This window comes from Indicator indicator, chromosome 7 (assembly GCF_027791375.1).
Source record: "Indicator indicator isolate 239-I01 chromosome 7, UM_Iind_1.1, whole genome shotgun sequence".
In the NCBI taxonomy this organism is placed as follows: Eukaryota; Metazoa; Chordata; class Aves; order Piciformes; family Indicatoridae; genus Indicator; species Indicator indicator.
Window position 1 is genome coordinate 13,356,703 of NC_072016.1, and position 14,107 is coordinate 13,370,809.

The 14,107-nt window shown below is 35.6% G+C and overlaps 1 protein-coding gene across 2 annotated transcripts in view; it reads left to right on the forward strand.

The window, feature by feature from the left end:
* LOC128967977 (adhesion G protein-coupled receptor A3-like) overlaps nt 1-14,107 on the forward strand; it is a 257,561-nt gene that overhangs the window by 197,834 nt on the left and 45,620 nt on the right. For both annotated transcript variants that reach the window (XM_054382291.1, XM_054382292.1), the window contains 2 exons: nt 12,561-12,768; nt 13,691-13,899. In XM_054382291.1, the coding sequence (XP_054238266.1) occupies nt 12,561-12,768; nt 13,691-13,899 (417 nt within the window). The remainder of the gene's footprint in view (nt 1-12,560; nt 12,769-13,690; nt 13,900-14,107) is intronic.

The following is a 14,107-nucleotide window of genomic DNA, read 5'->3' on the forward strand; positions in this document are numbered from 1 at the left end:
CACTGTCTCTCAGCTAATAATGTTAGTTATTCATTTTGTACATGATGTTAGTTCCTCAGTTGACATGAGAAACTCAGGTTTTTTCTGTATTGATTTTCTTTTTCCCTCCATGAGCACGTTTATTTGAGATCCTCAGTCTTAAATAATTAATTTGTACACTCAGGTACTCATATTGGCATCTGGCAGTAGCAGTGGTAAGAGTCCAGAAATGCATGTGCAAGATTCAGTAAAGTACTCCCATCCTATTTAATGCAGAAAGTAAAACCAGGGAGTCCAGAAGAAGCAGTGAAATGGTGAACATATTAAGTTTTTATGATAGAAAATGAACAGTGCTACAACCAAAAATAAAGGCGTATCAGTTTAATAGGAGACTGGAAGTGATTCAGCAAGAATGATAACACACTTGAAAAAAAAATATCAGTCAAATTTGGCAGTGGAAGCCCTTGAGAAAGTCTGAATTATACACACTATTGATGTGTCTGATAAAATGAAGCCTTTTAGAATAAAGGCCTTTGGTACAAATTTGTGAACACATTAAATATACTGATGCCAGAAGAATTGACCTTTACTGAAAAAAAGATTAGAAAATCAGTAGAGCAAGAAGGGTTGACCAAAAATATTCAAACCATTGTGAATGCTTATATATAACAATGTAAACCAATTCAGTTTCTCCTGATTAAATTGCAAATTTGCTGCTTACATAACTAATGTAAAAGATTTAAAAACTGAACACTTCATGGCATATAGACCGCTATTTTTAATGAACATGTTGCTGCTGCTTTTTCAGTATGCAGGCCCTGCAGCACTAATACTTGAAAACTTGTATTAATTCAAAAGCCATGAGCAAAACAAAAAGGCTATGCTTTCACATCCACTGCAAACTGAGAGCAGTTTTACAACTGGAAGATTTAAGATTGTTGTTTCCTTTTGTTCGATCTGAGAAATGTGGAGAGAAGGCTGATACAAGTTCTTCATTCTCAGTATTTTATTCCTATATGAATTTCATCCCATCTGACTTTAGGTAGCCTAGCACCTGTCTCCCTATTTAAAGGAAGAATTAGAAATCTATCCTATTACATTAGGAATCTTCATTAAGAGTCACTGAATGGGATGCTCCTCCTGGAGTTAGTATTCATGTACTGTATAAGTCTCAAGTGACCTTCTTTGGCATCCCATGTCAAAGCTGCTTGTTAGAATAGATGTGTTCTGGGCTAAGGAGTCTGTCCATATAAACTAGTAATCTATGATGAGGTCAATGAGAGTACGAAGGATTCAGCTGGAGGTGAAAGTGTTCTGTTTGGCTCTGAATGCTTTCTAGATGAACCAAAGGACTGTCACTTTCACATGAACTATACATATAGCGTACTTAGGAATATGTCCCACAATGCTTTATATTTAAAGCTTCTTCATGGCTCTGGATTCGATTGTTGTTGTATCTGCAAATACGTTATGTATAAGAAGGACAACTTACACTGTTCTTTAAAAAAGGAATAGGGGAATATACTAAAATACCTGTTTTCTATATATAACACAAAACCAGAATGGCTTGTAAAGGGGTACTGCTGTTAACTAATTGACAAGTTTCTTTCCAGGTGACTCCTCCATTCCTTTTCTAGCCAGTTCTCAAGTCAGAAACAAACAAAGGCTTACATCACCACAGTGGCACAAATTTGGACCCACTAGTGCTCATAATTAGTTCATGTAACTGTTGCCTTGGATAAATCCCTTTTAATACCTATAGTCTCTCATTTCACACACAAACATACATGCCAAATATGTATTTGGTTGCTTAAACTATGTGCTCAGCATGGGTTTTGGCCAGAACTGGACTTTAAAGAAGAAATTCTGACTTTAATGTTTCATTGTCATGTCGAGCACGTTATCTTTTGTATACACGTTGGATGGATCATAATCCTGAAGATGTGTGCAAGGTGGAGCAAGGTGCACCCTTTGCATGGGAGCTTTGTGGAGCAGCAGCTACTAATTACAGGTGCTAGCAGTAGTGAAGTGTCTGTCTTCTTTGTATTCAAATCTCAGTTATACGAATTCTGGAGACCTTGGCTACTTCCATCCAAATGTGAAGACACTTCTGTGACTCATAACCTCTCTCTTACTGGTACTTTTTTTACTCACTTTTTTTACATTATGTGTTTTCCTCTTGAGGAGACATATTTTCTTGACCTTTGTATCTTGTAATAGAGTGGAGGAAAGTATGACCTGTGCATACATGAAATTTTTTCTATATTGCAGAGCAACGGAATGTAGTAATCGCACATCCCCTTCTAGAAATAAGTGCCTTGCCCAAATTATGGCTGGCAAGAGAAATGCTGGGTCTGAATTGTTTATAGGCAATGGGGATCATTCCTGAGGATAATATCTAAACAATTCAAATTCTGCAGAATACTGAGAAACCGAAATTGCTAAAATTATTTATTTTCAGACATTTCAGCTTACCTTCATTATGAGACAGGGGCAATGTTTCAGTAGTCATCAAGCAGCAATGTCAGCAGTTCATTGCAGTCATCTTTATGACAAGGCAGCACTACAAACACACTTTAATACTCGGATTTCTCTACATTATATGAAATGCAGAAACTCACTACGCCTCAGGAAAATTATATCAAAATATAATCAGAAATCAAAAATTTCTGAATTAATCTTTTTCACTACATTCCCACTTAATGTTGCTAAATTAACTTCATATTTATCTAGCTTAACTAAGTGTGCATATCACATCAGTGAAATTAGAAATCCTATCATCTAGTGTGATTAAATAGTTGCAATATTCAGTTATTTTAAATTATTATATTGGCTAATGGCTGCATCACTGTGTACTTAGATTCAATAAATGGATATACAGAAATTATCTAAGATGTTAGAAAAAAATATAAAATCCGTAACATTATGTACTGCACTCCATTAATCAAATTGTGTTTCTCCAACCTTAAAAAAACCTCTATTAACACTTTATGTTGGAGTAGTGGGAAATATTCTCTTTGCTCCCATTCCTAATAGTTGCTTACATACAATAATTACTAAGCTATGGACCACACAGGAAGTAAGACCGTTACAAGGCCTACCTTAGCACCATTCACCTAGTTAAAAAAATAAATTTAAAGAGGTCATGGCAAAAAAAACAACCTTGATGCCAATATACCACAGCTATGCTTCACATGATTCCTTCTTCTAAACTGGCAGTTTCTATGTATAATTGAATTCAGTGAGCTGTAAAAGATACTTGGTTAGTTATGTATTCTGTATAATTATGATGCCCTTCCTAAGATCCATTGTGATAGCTTTGTAATTATGTAGCTGTTTCTTCCACATAGACAAATCATGAGATTGTTTTCTGGTTTTATTTTAAGATTCTTGCAATTTCTTATATGCCCATTCTATCATCTCATGTACAACACTTTAAACCACAGTCTCATTGATGTAATAATAAAATTGAATATGCTTATCATCTTTCCAGAAAGATCTCACATATTGAATAACTAAAAATTAATTGAGCTTATAAATAGAAATGAAAAATACTGCTTTATCCCAGGGTAGCCAGAGGAAAATGTATTTTTAAGATGTCCTGAAGAGCCCCATGAACCAAACTCTTAATAGGGTGAATCTTGTAGTGCACACTGCCACATTCTTTCAAAAAATGAAGCTGCGGTGAGTCTCTGTAGGTCCAGAGGAAAACAACAGAAACTTACAGTATGAATTTTGGGGTTTGACCAAACTCGTTTAAGACATCAAGGACCTTCTTTCTCCAAACTCCTTAAATTCCAGTTGAAAACTCATAAACCACCCTTAAGAATTCTTACATTCCCAAGGAAGAGCTATTTTATGAATCCTCTGGTGTAGCTTTCTGGATTTTGGCAAGTATTGTGTGGACTCTACTTCGCATGCAATAAGGAACCCAGAGCTGAAGCAGTCATTTAGCACTGTCTGGGGAAAAAAAAAAAATCTTTAAAAGATCCTCAAGATAAAAACTTAAATATAATAATAACTGACATTATAACAAAATGATGTAGCATTTCTCATATAAAATTCAACTGATACTATAACGATTTCTCTCGTGCTTTACAGTGTTTATTCCTGTTGTCAACATTTGGGCAAAATACACATTGCCATAAAAGGTGAAAACTTGGGTAAAATTTGTAAATCTTTAAATGAGATTGCTGATGTGTTATTTTGGAACACACCGGAAATATGCTAACAGATTATCAGCTACAAGTCTTTCACAAATTGGGTTCTTACTCCATGTTTGTACATCCTACCTTCTGGAGCTATAACGTTGGAGGTTGTCTGCATGTTTGTTGTGTTGAGACTTTCACAGAATCACCTGTTTCAGCTGATACTCCCTCTGTTTCAGAGGCTTTCCTTGAAATCACCACAGTATTGGAGTTAAGTAGTATGGCCCTACCTATAATTGCAGCTTGAAAATATTAGAGATTTTTACCAGATTCAACACTGTGGATTTTGTCTTCTCTTCAGAGTCACAAGTAGTAGCCACAGAAGTGCTACTACTGATGCTACCACAAATGAAGGATATCCTCATTTTATATTCTATTTCAGGTAGAGTAAATCTAGGATTCTTTTTAAGGAATGGTCGTGTAGTGATTAGGGTGATTCAATTTTTATGTGATTATATATTAGAAATGTTATCTGAGTATCAGTAGTTAATGGTGAAGTGACAGATATTGCTGTCAACCACCACACCATATAGGAGATTGAGCTTTTGTAACTTAAGTGCTAAAGATCTATTTAATTTTAAGGGCAAATAGTAGGAAAATAAGTAATAAAACATACCTATGTCTTCATTCCTTACTGTTCTGTCTGACAACTGTGTTTAACTGTTCTATTTTTCTTAGACATTTATTTAAAATTTCTAAATTAGATGCCTACATTAAATAAGGGGCTCAGTTTTCAAGTTCGCAGACTGCAGCCTACATATGTGCAGAGTTTTTTCTTGTTCCCCCCCAAAAATATAATATCCTTTTTATGTTCAATGTTCTTTTATTGCAGATGTGAGTGTTTTGGATCTACTATGACTGTATAGGTTTTTTAACTCATTATTATTGACAGTTTTACAAACTGTCAACTATATACTTGGGGTGCAAGCAGAATTAGGAAGTTCAAGAATTCCTTTATTCACAGAATTCATAAGTTCTCAAAAGGAATTTTAGACACTTCTTATAGAACAGACAAATCAAAATTTTTCTAACTGCATTGTGTAATTTTATCATAAGGTTTTCAAATACTCACTCAATAACTGATAATTTATTTTGATGTATGTCCATAATTGTTGAAAATTGTCCTGTCCTCTCTGCTATAAGGGCTCGGAAACATTTTCATACATTCTAGTCTGCGTTTTTGCTCTTGACAAGCATTCTATTTGTCCCTGTGCACATGCTAGCTGCTTGCTCACATGACTCCTCTTTCTCCCTGGTGCTATTCCTCTGGTGTTCTTTCATTTTGCTAGGTTAAGAAAGCTGAGATCTTTTACTCTGCACTTCTGAAACGAATTATTCATTAAAATAGTGACCCTATTAACTGTCTTCTATATTTATTCTGTTCTGGACTGCATTTTCCTGATCCCAGTTGATCAAAATTGTGTAGTATGTTTCTAGTCAGGGCTTTAAAATCAGAGTATTTTCATGCAAATGTGTTGTCTTCTATGTTCAAGACTGTGTTTGGGTTTTTTGGTTGCAATTAAATCAGAATGGCTCTGAGTCATCCTGTGATCAACCAGTGCTTTCAGGTCCTTCTTGTCCCTTGCTTTCCAAAGTGGGCTGTTTCACCAGCTTATAATAGAAATTCTCATTATATATCTGTAAAAGACATAATTTTGATCTTTGTCCTGTGTGACATTTCTCTGTATTTCAAGGTCATTAAATAACAATTGGGAGTCTCTGAACTGTTTTTCATAGACAGTTTGGAAATACTCCAGCCTTTCAAAGTAAATTTTAGCTTGCTGCACCTGATACTATTTCTTACAAATTCTCAACGTCTCAGTTAACATTTTTTGATGTATCATGCAATATTTTATTGAACACCAAAGAAATTAGGTGAATTGTTTGCCTTGTTGAGAAAAACGTTTTGTCAAGGACTATCTTGTGGGTCTGGCATTATTTAGCTTTGGCAAACCTACCCTGTCTCTCTGTGCGATATCTTAAGGGTTTTTTTTCTTCTTTTTCTCTTTCCGTCAGATGATATTAGATGTCAGTTGTTGCTTGTAGAATTCCTCATTCTCCTCTCCTGAGGAAAAAAACAATCACGTTTCCTGACATATCTTCATAGGTATATTAATAACAAAATTCTAAATACTGCGCTGTGGTTTGGAGGAATAACGCACGAATGTGTAGGCAACTTCAGTACATCACACAGGAACACAGGAGCAATGGCATAGTGGTCCATATAGAAGTGCCTAAAGGGCACCATATTTTCATGTAATTTATCAGTCAGCTCTTTTGAACTTGTTAAAAGTGGTCTGTCTGTGGACACAGAGACCAATATGGCAGCAGTGGCTATAAGTGATGTTGTGAACTGTGCAATGAAGTTGCTAATTTATGCAGAAGTCTATACCATTAGCTACATGCCAAACATAGTTTACTCATTCAGCCTAACTGTAGATCATTTTACAGAGCACTCATCATTGCTTTATGGCCAACTTGATAGATTCCTATCTAAAAATCAAAATTGCAGTTGTCCTTTGATTGGATGTGTCAATACTTTCAAGGATTTGTATGAAAAATTCAGCTATTACTGAATTTTACGGTGACATTCGTGGTAATTCTTTATTCTTTCCGTGGTAAATTTTTATTCTTGTTCTTCTTATTGATCCTAACATTGTCTCCTGTAAACATCAACACTTTCATTGGTATTAAATAAAAATGTGTTACTTGATTCTTTCTGAATGGCAGCCCTACTTTCCTTTTTTTTTTTTTACAATAGATCTAAAGATCTTAGTAGTTATATGTAAAACATTTTAGCAATTATCACTGTATTCAGCTATTTCTAGAACTTAAAGTACTATTTTGTTTCACTGATCAGTGTTGTCCTTTTCATAGGCGTTCTGATTATATTAATTGTTCTTTTTGATGTGATTATCCATTCTTGATCTTGTAAGTCTTGTTAACTTTTATCAATTAATTTCCTGAGTTTCCCAAGTTTTCAAATTTGCAATACAAAATCCTAATGTGGAGACAACTTTCATTTCTACTTTTATTACAAAATGGTTCCTGATGATCAGGTTTTCCAACATGATGTTGTTTTACTAGTTTTTCTGACATTTCCATGCTATTTGCTAAATATAACTCTCCTACAACGTGACTCCAGGAAACCTTTATTATTAATTAGTGAGAAATTTAATCACACATTGAGATAATTTTGTAGTTTTTCATACAATTTGCCTATATTTCTTTTTGATGCCACATTTTCACTATGCATTCAGCCAGCATTTATTCCTGGCTAGAACAATCATATCTTGGGCTTTGTGCTTAGGTTTCCAGGTATTGAGATGGATGTGGACTACAGCATTACTACATAATGACTTTATCACATAATCCTAACATGTTTAGCAATTTCATCTCAATAGGCAGATGATTTTGTGTTGCATTTTTGGCTGTACCTTTTCATTTCTCTTTGGGAATCTTTATAAATTTTGCTTTTAACTTGCTAGTCATCCCAGATCCTTACCAGATATGTGTTTAAACAGCGGTATTATCCCATTGAAAAAAAAAGGAAAACAAAATCAATCCTATCTCTTTTAGGACCTGTCAAATTGTTCATCATTGATAATATAATATAATTAATATAATATATGGCATCTTGTATCTGAATCTATTAAACACTTCATCAGCTTCTTTAAAATCTGGAAGCAGTGGAGCTGCTTTTCCAATTCTCTGCCAAGTGATCAGGTTATTTCATTTACTCCTTTTCCCATCAGTTTTCTTCTGTCCTTTTGTCGAGGTGCTGCGGGTTTTTAAGTAAAGGAAATTGCCAACTGGAAAATATACCTTATGAGTGTTCTGAGGACTCAAAATTGGATGCTTTCCTGTGAAATACGCTTTATCTCAAACAGAAACACTGTGCTTGAATTCAAAATCAATCTAGTATTAAAGCATATGCAAGGAAGAGCTACTGAAAAAAAATGTGATTTTATTCCGCAGTGATTACCAAGCATCTCCCTTGATAATGATTGTCTGATAATAGGTCTCTCAATATTATGCTGGCTTTTAGACAAGTAGAACATGATTGTGGGGAGGCAATAGTGGAAGCAGAAGCAGGTCTCTTAAAAGAGATGTGAAAGTAGAAGGGCCTACATATTTCAAAGGCACCTAAGGCAAAAGACTCTTTCCTAAATGCTTAAAAGTTCCTTGTTAAGGCTAAAATTGATTGTAAGGAATGAACTGCTGACCAGAATAAATTGCCTGTGGAAAAACTTCACTTTAAATCTTTCATTTTTCCCTTAAAACAGTTTTAATAAGCCATTTTCTCTTTAGAACGAGATTTTCCAATCACATTGAGAACTTGTAGGATCCAGCTGGATTTATTTGTGCTGTTTATGTTGCATAGATACTTTGAAAATTTCCACATGCTAAAAAAAAATAACTCTGAATTGGAAAGAGAAAATAAAATTTTAGAAGTACTTACAAAAGCATACTTTCCAAGTTATGATTCACAGTGTTTGAAAAAGCCTTTCATTTGGCTTCTTGGAATATTTCCTAGGTCCCAAGATGGCATAGGACCCCAGGACTCCTAGGAGCCCTCCAGGGTAATCCTCAGAACTGGTTTTGAGCTGATAAGCCTTCTTTCCCTGGCTGTAGGTCGTAATGCAGATATTCAAGTATCTGGGCAGATAACACAGAAGATTACTGGGAGGTTTTGAAAGTTCTGTCATATTTTTGTGCAAATGAGTGGATGTCTTTGGACAACTTTCATTTTAAAACACTGGACATTCTAGAAGAGAAATGTTCCTTAGAAAAATCTACAGTATGTTCAGGATTTCCTCTTCTAATCAATGCCAGTACAATCCAGTTAATAGGACTAAAAGTGAAATGGGGTCTTGAAGGGATTATTGACATTCTGTTTTGAAAACGCTCACAGAATGTCTAAACCTAACTAGCAAACTGCTGACACCAAATCTAAGCTTTTCCAGGGAAAATACGAGATGCCAGTGCCGACCTATGTCATTGCAAAACTGCAGCTGCTATGCAGAACACTTGATGGTTTGGGTTTTTTTCTGGTGCTCTTTCTGCCCTCGTAGAGGTGGAGCAGCTTCCTGATACTGCACTGGCATGATTAGAAATGTCAGATCTTATGTGATGTGATATGGTGTCCAAATAATTAGTTTTTTAATGAGATGATTTATGTGGATTTTGAAGTATCTGAAACATTGTCATTTACTCACAATTTAATCTTTTAATCTCATTGGGTTTTGTAATAATCTATTCCCATATTAGACTTCATCTCAGGCCTATGGATCACCTTACAGAGCAAAAGAGATACCATCATTTTTATTTCACCAAGTGAGAGGGAAACTGAGGCAAGTGTAGGAAATTGACTTACTCATCATCACATGTTAAGATTAACAGAATTCAAGACTGAGACTCCAATCAAACTCCACCCATTCCCTACCACAGCAACGGGGATTGCCTGGGTGCACTGGTCATCCTGCTCCTGTGAATAATGACTAATGCTATTGAAAAGATGATTCTCACATATCTTACATGGTAGAAATTGTTCATAAATATTTATTCATAAACAGCATTGTGACTGTGTGGGCAATCACAATGTGTGCATTTTTCATTAATATCCTTACAGAGGAGCCTGTTGGCAGGCATATTGTTGTAACAGGCAGTTTGATGTTTAATTTTGAGGAATTTCTGTGTAAAGTAAATATTTGATGTGCAGTGAGCAGTTTGCTTTACATGTACAGTTTCTCCAGTCAAGGAACAGCCTTGTCCCTTTGCCCTTTGCTTCACCAGACTGCCTGCACTCAAAAGAAATTGTTTGAAATATGAGATAGGACACTAATCACAATTAAATTGTGATTCTAGGAAGTGACTGTAGACGTTATTTAGCAAATATTATGAAATAATTAGTTATGAGTATTCATATTCTTGGTATGTTTTGAGGAGAGAGAGTGGGAAAAACACTCTCCTGAAGTCTAATGAGTAAATCTGTTCTCTGTAAATTCATCTTTGTCCTGTAAATTACTCTATGTGTGAAATTTACTCAGTCAGCTCATGCAGTATGACCAGCCCACACTAAACCCATCTGTAGGCTTTACATAACTTTTCTTCACTGCATTTGACTTTGCCCCTGTGAGGTGAAGTTGTATGTGCGTAAATTTGGAGCACTGTGTTGGGTTCCTTTCTTTTATGTTACATAGCACAAAGGTCCTTGTGTAGGCAGAGACAGGGAAATAGTGAGAGGGTAAGGGGTGGACATAACCTTGGTCTTTCCCCAGCTGTGCAAGCTGTCATCAGACTTGCATGCCAGCTCTCTGTGCTTCAGATGTGTGCAATCTCTTCTCTGCACCTCCACAGTCTCACAGCCAAGATGTCTGCACTATTATTTTTTCGCATTGGTGCCCATAAGTCCCAGTGGAGAAGAAATCAGAGAACTACAATGATTTAGACATTTCCCCTCTTAGCAAAAGTGCTATAAATTTATTTGGGTTGTGTAGAACTGGATTTGTCAAGTCATAGCACATTGGTACTTATCCCAGTGCCTTTAGCTGTTGGTTTCATTATCATAAGCTTATTCAGATGCTTCTAGCTTTCACTTTTTATCTATAATTAGTGATTAATGTAATTTAATATGTCATTGTTATTGCTTTGTCCAACACAGAATAATAATAATAATCCAATATAAATATAACAGTCACACTGTAATTTCCCTCACACTTCTATACAGCTCCAGGTAAGTCCTCGACTGTGATCTAGCATTTGACAAAATGACACTTAAAAAAATTCTGTCCATACTTGCTGATAACTTTTAAAGCCAAAATGGCATCATAAGAGGTTCAACACATACAGGTACCTTGAGGTATCAAAGAGTAAAATACGTCTTTCTCAGAAGCATGAGATAAAGCCAGTTATGACAGCTTTAGTGAATTAGGCAGTGGAATCAGTCTAAGGGCAAGTGCTTGATATTTAGCTCCGTTCATTCCAATTAAAGCTTTCACAGTAATTTTAAAATCTAATGTAGAAATGTCCTGTTGCTATTTGATCTTATTTTTAATAAGTTGCAGTGCCTAGACAGAATACATATTTTTAAAAGAATTTTTGGGCATTTTTATTGTTAAAATCACAAAACTTGTCCGAAATACACATAGTAATGAAGAGAAAATGGTACAGAAGCCTTATCTGTTTATTTAAGCATTTCAGTGACATCACAGACTGGTACTCATTCTTTTCTCTCATGTTTGTGATGAGGTCACTAGATGTCTATCATATTCATTCTAGTTCACAAATCTCTGTTGTACCTTTAATTTCTCACATGTATATTTCTCCTACTACATGGACGTATATATTAATGTCATGCTTGTTTATGTGACTGTGAAGATTGTTGTTTTACTTCTCAAAGAGGTAGTGCACATGTGCTATGAGTAAACTGTGTGATAATCTATGTAAATTATGTGCACAGAAGCTATACTTTGCCCTTGGGGGAAATGCAAATTAGAACATTTTGTAGTTTGTTTGTTTTTAAATACATACGCTTTTCACTTCGAGGCTCAGGACAGACTCCCTGTTTATTTTCCCGTTGCTCATCATTTGTTTTTTTTCTTGTAAATACCTCTGTCTAATAATTAGTTTGCTACTTTGGCAGGAAAAAAAATGCTTGATGAGTGAAGTCCTCAGAATGTAATGTTTGGTGTATTTTATAGCTCTGCTTTAAGGGAATTATCTGCTTGTAAAAGGGTGTATAACACACTCACAACTCAAAACCATTATAGTGAGCTGACAGTCTTCATTCATTTTCTCCTACTGCTGTCTTGTTTTCTTATTTCATGTTAATGCTGGTAATTTTTTTTAATCCTGCATTACTCAGACACAGAGTTAACTGATTTTCCTTATATGAAGCAAAAAACCCATATTCATAAAATGTGTTTACTGCACTTGCAGTTCTCTGCTGATGTAATTTTTTGCATTAATAAAATTATTTTTCTACTCCTTAAGTACCCTTTTGGAGGAATGTTTTAATGTAAGTTGTCTGATTCTGTTTTAAGTGAAGGAGAAAACCTGGTAGAGGTTGTCTCTTTAAATCAGATCTGCAGTGTTGATGGACCCTCTAGCAGGCACGGTAAGAACCATTCTCACCTCTGCAGCAGGGAGCTTGACCATATAGACTCTCGCATTCAATCAAAACGTTTTCTCTTTTAATATGCACTGTACCAATCCTATTCCCATGGTTACAGCTCGTGCTTCTTTGGTTGCTTCCAGTCTGTTGGAAAAGGAAGGCAGCATACATTTCTTGCACAGGAGTTTAAAACATCATGAAAGCAGCCCTGTTGTGATTTGCATTTTAAATGTTTCTTTTTTTTTCTCATTGTACAGAATGCTGTAGCAGTAGCTTCAGTTCATTTGCCACAGTCTGTCTTCTCTCAGTCTTCAGCCTGGCAATCTGTTGATAACTCCACTTGCAAGCTACAGTTTATTGTCTTTCGGAATGGAAAACTCTTTCCTAGCACAGGAAACTCATCAAATCTTGCAGATGATGGGAAACGTAGGACGGTTGCCACACCAGCTGTTTTTGCTAAAATAGGTAAGGAGCTGTTCTGCATTGTTTCCTTTAATCTAAAAGCTATACTTGATTATGTAGAGAACAGAGGAGTAGAGTATACAGTGTGCTCAGAGGCTGAACACAGTCTCTTTCTTTACTACAAATGTTTGCAGTTGTTCCTATCTGTATGATTTTATTCAAATTATCTTCCAAATAGAGAAATGCACTTGCTGTATGACTAGAATGCAAATTTTGTGCTACTGTTTGTTAACAGTGTTGTTACAGATGCTTGTTTCTTAAAGCTCGGTGCTCTAGGAAAGAATCTTGCTTTACACTTCACAATGAAAATTGCAATGTTAACGTCCTGTGCTGATAAAAATACAGTTTTGAAATGGGACTTGGTGTCCTGTTGCATGTATCAATACTTAGCAGTATACTTTCTGATACAATGGACATAAAACAGGTGTTGTTAAAAGCTTTTGTCTAAATGTGATGGATTGTATGTCCTAATGAGTAATTATTTTGATCAATTATTCACCTAGGCAATTTTACTAATTCTACTTGATACTGAATAGTGCTTTTATTTCTGTTAACCTTTTTTAAACGTTTAAATGTGACTTTCAAAGTGCAGATTGTTTCAGCTGTTAATTATACCACGAAACTGAGCCATTTCTGCAGTTACACAGGCAGTAGTATAGCACTGGTTGTAACTGAAGAATCTGAAACAACAAAAAACCTGCTGTGTGAAAGATGATCAGATCATTTGGACACATAATAGGACTAAAATGTTCAGGTTTATTTATGCTATTGCAAACTTTTCTGAATGTGAGCACTGCCTTTGATTTTGACCCTTAAGCATATATGTCTATTGCTTTCAGTTTAGTGTATCTGATCTCTTCACACAGCATTCATCAATAAAGGGTTTTCCACTCCATCTACCTGATTCTGTTTGTTGCTTTTGCAGATGGGTGCAGTTTTGGAAACCTCACCAGCCCTCTTACTATAGGGTTGAGGCACTTTGCACGGGGTATAGACCCCATTGCAGCCTTCTGGGATTTTGACCTTCTAGACGGACATGGAGGCTGGTGGGGAGAAGGGTGCCACATAATTAGTTCTGCAGGCAATATTACCACCATTCAGAGTACACACTTCAGTAACTTTGCAGTGCTAATGGTAAGTATATGACTTAGCAAATATACCTGTATTTCCCTCTCTCCTTTGCCATACATACGTTCTTTTTATGTGCATCTGTATCATTCTTGTCAGCCACTGACCTTCTGTTTTCTGTAATGTTTAGTATAAGACAGTCTTAAAGAAAGGAAGTTATTTAAGTGAATAGAAAGTAAATAATTCTGGTGGTCAGTTTTAATACCCAGAAACA